Source organism: Charadrius vociferus, unplaced genomic scaffold, assembly GCF_000708025.1.
Source record: "Charadrius vociferus isolate BGI_N301 unplaced genomic scaffold, ASM70802v2 scaffold7, whole genome shotgun sequence".
Classification (NCBI taxonomy): domain Eukaryota; kingdom Metazoa; phylum Chordata; class Aves; order Charadriiformes; family Charadriidae; genus Charadrius; species Charadrius vociferus.
Genome location: NW_009649308.1, coordinates 221,083 through 228,623, shown reverse-complemented (window position 1 = coordinate 228,623; position 7,541 = coordinate 221,083). Strand labels below are relative to the sequence as shown.

The 7,541-nt window shown below is 50.2% G+C and overlaps 1 protein-coding gene across 1 annotated transcript; it reads left to right on the top strand.

The window, feature by feature from the left end:
• The first annotated feature begins 1,403 nt into the window (after positions 1-1,403).
• On the top strand, positions 1,404-3,326 carry RAB9B (RAB9B, member RAS oncogene family). The gene is made up of 2 exons (XM_009889243.1): positions 1,404-1,468; positions 2,323-3,326. Exon 2 carries the CDS (start codon positions 2,358-2,360, stop codon positions 2,961-2,963), a length of 606 nt encoding a protein of 201 aa, XP_009887545.1. The 5' UTR covers positions 1,404-1,468; positions 2,323-2,357; the 3' UTR covers positions 2,964-3,326.
• The last annotated feature ends 4,215 nt before the right edge of the window (positions 3,327-7,541 follow it).

Genomic DNA, 7,541 nt, shown 5'->3' with positions numbered 1-7,541 from the left:
GGAGGGTGCCCAGCCCAGGCTGCACCTCCCAGGCTCGCACGCCACGGTTGTTGTCTGCAGGCGTCCTGCGGGTGAGGTGGAGGGGAGTCTGTCCCGCTGCACGTCGAGGTTGGCCTCCGAAATGGCTCTCAAAGGGCTGATCGGTGAACGCAGGTCGCAAACGGCGTTGCTACCATCGGTGTGATGGGTGGCAGGGTGCCCGTCGGTGTCGTGGCTGTGTCATGTCTGTCAGTAGTCTGCTGACCGGCCAGCACAACCCATTAGTCATTTCTAAAACGTCTGCTCGTCACTTGCTAACAAACCATTTCTAAACAGAAACTCTTGTCAGGACTGATGGTGTGTGTCAGGAAGGGCTTTGGGGACAGGGACCATCTTAACCTCCCCCCCTTGGCGAGGGTTTGGAAGAGGAAGAGCAAGGGTTTTGAACAGCTCACCGGCTCCGGGGAGAGTTTCCCAAAGCCATCAGCCCCAGGGAGCTATGCTGCAATTCCTGTTTGTCTCTTGCGACATATGCATTTTGTTCTTTGCTTTGGAACCACTGGGTTGCACAGATGCTTCTCAGATGTCCCATGGCCCATCAGGTTAGTTCAGCCGTGCTTGATTTGGGTTGTTTCTGTGCAGGGGAACTGAAATTTGTGAGCCTTTAGTTAGTTTCTGTGCTTTCCACAGAAACTAGAAGCAGAAGTTTCTGATTTTGGCTTTGTGGTAAGCACTGGTTGAAGGAGATGCAAAAAGAGCAGAAACTGAGTGCAACAGGGCACTTGTGATTAATGCAGAAAATGTTTTTTGGCCTGGAAGGAGTACTGATCTGAGCAGTGTCGACTGCTCCTGTTGCGGTTGTTTGGAGGTTGGTCTGCCGGTGTCATCACTAAGCAGCACTACATGTCCACACCCTTCCCGGGAATGTTGGTAGCAGGTGTAAGCAAGCCAGATCCCATCTCTTTTCATACCAGGCTCTTGCCAGCTGGCTCACTCTTCTGGTTAGCAGATTCAGGTACATGTTCAATCCTCAGATCAGATTCCAGCATGTGCGGGTAGGCTGGCCAAGCAGATCAAAGCTATCGACGTCCCCTGGATTGAGAAGAGACATGTGTTGCACAGCCTGTGCACTCATGCCAGAACTTCTTCAATTTAGTCTTTTCTTATTTTGGGTTTAGCATCCATAATGTACTGGCTCTGCCCTGGTCAGAAATGGGCTGTGTTCCATTTCACTTGGGGCAAGGGAAGCTCTGTCCTCGGCACCCTCTTCTTGCCTGTTTTAATCCAGCCATCAGTACTGCACTTTCATCTTCCTAGACCTCTGCTGTTGTTTTTCCAGTCTGGGTCAACATTACGAATTGAAAGGCAGTGCACTGAGCACAGCCCTGGCAACTTTGCTGACTGATGTTTGTTTTTCAGTGACTGTTATGCTGGAAGAAGGTGTTCCCTGGACAGTCCTGGAGACAGAAGCGCTGTATTTCTAGAGCAGGTACAGTACAGACAGCAGCGAAACAAAGCTCTCGTTCTGTGTCAGGCCTTTACCTTTGCTTGCAGAATGTCCCTGGGAGGGAGAGGACTGGTCGGCATTTGGCCTTTCTCTTGCGACTGCTGACTAAGGAACCTGTGATACCATGGTTGTTGCAATGTGAACTTGCACCTGTGCCCTAGCAAACTGGCCTGTGAAAAGCATTGCCGGAAAAGAGCCACAGATAAGCTGGGTCTCTGTGCCTGGGAAACCCCTTCTGAGCTGTAGAGATCACACGCAGAAAACAGGAGCAGCTCCACTTGTAAGGTGAGTCAGCGTTCCTGGGGTGATTAAGAACTGGTTTACTAGATGACTTGTATTGGTGTTAGGCCTGTACATCTTTACATCCTTCCAGTAGAGCAAGTCAGAAGAAATTATTTAGCTAGTGATTGTGCAGTGGAAGGGAAGACCTGGTGACTGTGATCCCTGGTGATTTTGCTGTTTCTGTGATAGCCTGAGGACACAGGCCAGAAGAGATGTTTAACTAGTGATGGTATGTTTAGAAAAACTAGACAAGCTTTCAGACACAGCATTTTCACCAAAAGTAATATAATTGATACTAAACTCTCAACAGTTTTTGTCACCTTGTGCTTACAGTGGTGACTTGCTGCTTCCTTTTTGGACCTGATGCAGGACTTGTGTGCCTGAAAGCTTGTCCGATTTCCAGCTCTAATCTCTCTAATAAGAGAGACTACCTCCTATATACAAAACTTGTTCAGAAATGGGGGTGGAAATACCATATTCTGTTCTTCCATGTGCAACTTTCTGCAGAATCCAAGAGTCAATTATCTATTTTGCACTATTTCTGAACCCTGCAGATTACCTTGGTGCTGCGCCCCTCCGTCCTGCTGCAATGAGTGGAAAGTCCTTGCTCTTAAAGGTCATTCTCCTTGGGGATGGTGGAGTTGGGAAAAGTTCCCTCATGAACCGGTACGTCACCAACAAGTTTGACTCGCAGGCTTTCCACACAATTGGTGTGGAGTTCTTAAACCGGGACCTGGAGGTGGATGGACGTTTTGTGACCCTCCAGATTTGGGACACTGCAGGACAGGAGAGATTCAAGAGCCTGCGAACCCCCTTTTACAGGGGAGCAGACTGCTGCCTGCTGACCTTCAGTGTGGATGACCGGCAGAGCTTTGAGAACCTCAGTAACTGGCAGAAGGAGTTTGTCTATTATGCTGACGTGAAGGACCCTGAACACTTCCCGTTTGTAGTCCTGGGCAACAAGATAGATAAACTTGAGAGACAAGTGAGCACAGAGGAGGCCCAGGCCTGGTGCATGGAAAACGGTAACTATCCATACCTGGAGACTAGTGCCAAGGATGACACCAATGTGGCGGTAGCCTTTGAGGAGGCTGTGCGACAGGTGCTGGCGGTGGAGGAGCAGCTAGAGCACTGTATGCTGGGCCACACCATTGACCTGCACTCCAGCTCCAAATCAGGGTCTTCCTGTTGTTAAGAGTGGCTGCTGCTTTGGGAACATCGCTCGAGCCGGTGGCTGGATCGGAATAAGCACGGGCAGCTCTGGGGCACTCTGAGGAGAGTGGCCACAAGGACACTACGTGGTTTGCTCACTGGGGAGTTGCGGCCTCACCATCAGAATTCTGGCTGGAATTTTTGGGCACAGAGCGTGTATCTGCAGGAGGAAGCTGTTAAAAAGCATGTGAGCGTAGTCCTGCTTCCATCTCTGCCTGTTTTAGCAGGTTTAAAGGACTGGGTTAAAGTCCTTTAAATTCACTAAAGACAGTGGTGGTCTGATCTGTACCAAGAACTGCCTGCAGAACAAAGCTGAGAGTGCTCTAGACACTCTTTGAAATATTTTAGTCCTCAACTCCAAAAAAAAAAAAAATACTAGACCCACTAAACTCATGACCTTACTGCCAAAGGAAAGTCTGCTCAGCATAATGAACGAAACCTGTTGTAGAGACTCTAGCCCATGCAACTGTGAGAATGCCAAACACTAGTGTGGCTGAGATGTGTGTTTCTGTTGTTTGGGATAAGTGCATTGCGTCCTGAGGCTCAATTGTGCTGAGAATTGTTAGAGCTCATACGAAGGAGAGATGGGCCTGCGTTTGAATGTGGCAGCATCGCTTCTTTGTAGCTGCCTATTTCTGATCTGTTTTTCCTCACCTCTAACTTTGTCTTGCGTGAGTGTTATTTTGTGGAGAGACTGTCTGCTGCCTGTTAAATATATGTTTCCTTGTCTCTTCTGGAGACTCAACACTGGATCTTGCTTCTCATACCTTGAAGCCCTGGATGAAAAATACCGATGTGGACACTCGCTAGGTCATGTCAAAGGATTTAGAGTTACTCAGGAGGTCGGGAGATCTGGAGCGTGAAACTTCAGCTAGTTTCTGTCACATGTCCAGATGATATGCTCTAGCAGACCAGATGGCAGGTGGGTGGGATGTCTCCTAGGTGTGCGTGCAGGTGGCTGGAGGAGTCACGTGTGGTCAGCTGTTAAATCCACTTGGTGTGCGGGGCCGGTGACCGCTGTGCATCGTTAGCTGGCAAATCAGTGTCTTCAGTTGCTTTAGCACGGATGTTCCCATCTGGATGCTGCAACGTAGAACCATTCACTTTATTACCTGTGGTGTCAGGTGCAGTGCTGCGGAGCACACTTAACTCATGCCGTTGTCCTGGCCCTTACTCCCTGACGGGGAATCCAGTGCATTTTATCTGTAATTCATATGACAGACTTTACTGGTAGTTACTCAGTTAGCTGGCCTTTGTTAATGGCTGCTGTGTTCAGTCCCCTGGGGGAGAGCTGCACTGGTTCCACCTCTGTTGGAGGCGACTGAAAAATGGTAGGGGTGGGGCAGGGAACTTTCTAGAAAAGGATACCAGGCTTTGCTGATCCTAACTCCTGCCCCCTGCTAGGTGTTAGTCCCAAGCTATGTGTGTAGCAGAGAGATGAGCGCTTGCTGTCTGCTGTCTTTACCATTATAACCTCATGTCCTGCAACTTACCGTTTGCATTTGTCCAAAACTATGGCTTTGCCTGTAAGCACATACGAGTCTGCCACGGGGAGAACTTCCCCAAGTACATATCCGCTAGCTGCTGAATGTGATTCCCACTGTGATGAGCTACTGGATGGTAAATTTTGTAGCTCAAATCGAGCAGCCTCACTTACGCTGTGCTTTAGAGCAGGGCAATCTCTGCCCTCGTGCTGGCTGGTGGCAGCTAATCCCCATGGCCGAGCAGTCTGTGAGCATGCAGGGAGTCTCCTCTGAGGGAACTCAGGGTGATCCTGCCCTTCTCTGCAGGGCAGCCACGTGTGGAAGGGACCGAAGCTTTAATGCAAAGTGCTTTAGAGGGATCTGATTTCTAAACAGGGCTGAGCACTCATACTCACAGGGACAGATAGGGAGCATGTGCAGTCTCTGGAAAACCAGGTCCCTTGAGGTATAAGAGAAGGCTCTGCCTCTGTAGGTGCAACAGATTTTTACAGGATATTAAAATTATTGTTACTGTTTGTTTACCAGTGTCTTGACCTCCTCAGGCCTCTAGATTTTTCTTCAGTTTAACACTGCTTGATCCTTCCTTCAAAATCCCAGACTATGTGACCTGTGGTTCTGATTTACATCTCTGAACAGAAACATTCCCCCGGAGCTGGTTTGCACTGCGGCTCAGGGTCGGAACAGGCTCAGACCCTTGTGCGCTGCCCGGCCTGCTCAGAGGGACTCTGAGGGAGGTCCCTGCAGATAAAACCGCTGGAGCAGCACCCATCTCGGGATCCGTGCGAGGACTGGTACCTCCTGTGGTAGAAGGCGAGTGCAGCACGCTGTGTGCAGTACCCTGGGTGCGCGTTGATGCTGATAGCTGAAGCTCAAGAGCCTCATTCTGTGCAGGCTGTGCAGACCGTATGTATTGCCGCAGGGTGTTACACAGCATCTTTTATTCCTAACAGACATTGTATTGTTGACTTTTTTTTAAGGAAAAAAAAAACCCAAACTATTTTATTAGGCTTATGTGTTTTAAAAATCCATTTTAAAAAGTGTAGTATAATATACTTAAATTGTGTAATTAAAATGATACGCACAATTTCCAAAGGAGCCAGGATTTTGAACCCTTTGTTACAAAGTTCAGTGCCAACAGCCATCCCCTCCCTGTGACCACTCATGCTGCTGCGGTTGTTGCTATTGCTACAGAACTGGAATTGTAAAACCAAGGTTCTACCTTTATTTAAGCGAATAAAACATGGATGTATTCAAGTGAATTCAGGAAGTGGCTGCTGCCTTCTTGGTTTGTCAAAGTTCAAGTCAGCTCCTGTTCTTCTGAGGGATGTGGAGCTGGGTTGGTTATAGCAGCTGGCAGAGGGAAGTCACTAAGGGATCAAAGGGGTTGGTGATTCCTGAGCTAGACCAGTAGTTGAAGGAATATAAGTTATTTACCAGCTGAATCCAGTGACCAGCTTTGTCTTTTCAAGAGTGTATCAGAAAACACTTTCATAACAGAACTATTCCACATTGTTCCCTCTGTCACTACATTTTAATTTTCAGCCTGGGCTCTCAGCAGCAAGCTGGGTACTTTCCTTTGATTTCTTCCTGTGATCTTGGAACCTGTCCCTTGGGCTCCAGGGGGTTGTAACCAGGCATGATTTCCGTAGGATGCTGAGACAGAAATCAGCATATGGGGACTGTTCTCTTCCACTGTCCTGCCAGGATGGCAGCTTATTTTGGGCAGTTTTCTCTGTGTTTGCAGAGTCCGTGCCTGCTGTTTATGTTGGCAGAACCTTTTAGTTTATTTTTCTCCCATGTCTGCTTGCCTATCTGTGCTTCCAGAGGCAATGTAGGGTTTGAAGTCTTTGGAAATCCTGCTTTTTAAATGTGGGCTGGAGTATCTGGGGGCCTCCAGCACCTTACTTCAGCCGTTTCGAAACACAGCTGAAAACAGACAGCCAAGGTGTCCTGGTGGGAAATGGTTCCAGTCCTGGAGGACCTGCGGGAGTTGGGTGAGGCTGTCTCGCATCGGTGAGGGTCTGTCCAAAACCATCAGTTCTTAACAGGGAGTTTGTTGCAGCTGTGGCACCGGGGCACTGGCATGGTCTGCTCTGGAGTAAGGAGCGCTCCCTGCTCTGCCGACGTGGGAGGTGATGGCAGCTCTGACAGCAGTTACCTGAAGGCCTCAGGTGAGTCAGAGTCCCGAGACTGGGGCCTTGGACAATCCGTGAAGTCAGTGAAGTGGTGGGTAGCATGCTGAGGCAATTGGTTGGGCAAAAGCAATCGGGAGTGGACAGAGATACCTCTTGACCTGAGTGCTTGCACAGCTGCTGGAGCAGCTCTTTCCTGGTGAGTTCAAGGGGTTCTTTAGGGACTAGTGCACGTGGCCACGTGCAGACACAGGACTCATGCCTTCCTCAGCAGCCAAGTACAGCATGTGCCTGTGCTATTGTCAGTCCTTTCCAGGAGGACTTCCCACGTGCTCTTCCCTCCTCGTCCCCGGGCATTCTCTCTAGCAGAAATGGAAAGAAACCAGCTGAGTGCCTGAGAGGTGGCAGGTGGGACCTTCCTCTAGGGCAGATGGTGGCAGTACCATGCTGTGACCCTGGCAGGCAGGGCTGCTCTCTAGCTACTGCCCCTGCCAGGGCATCCCAGGGCAGCGGGCAGCCCTTGGGTTTGCCGCTGGCACTGCCGCCTTTCCCTGAGCCTTCCTGCCCGTCCTACACAGCCTTTCCCCAGGGCAGAGCCTGAGCCCTTCCGAAGAGAGCGAGGCAGGGGGCTGTGCCTGCCTGTGTGGCTTCTGAGGAATTTAGGGGCTTTCACACGGGCTTTGAACGGCAGCGTCTGGATGTCTGAGGTAGCTTTTATTTGCTCTTCCCTCGCTGGGCTGTGCAGGACTGAGCCCACTGTAAATGAAGGCACTGGCGGGAGACAGTAGCTATTTTTTTCTGATGCGTGGCCGGTGGGCTGGCTTTGTTTTGGAGGTTCCCAGGGCGGCCTTAGCAGGAGATTTGCTTTCGCAGGGAGGGCTTCCCCGGGGAAGCACGGGCAGCGCTCGGGAAGGGGGGTCCGGGGCACGGCGCCCGCTTGGTCCG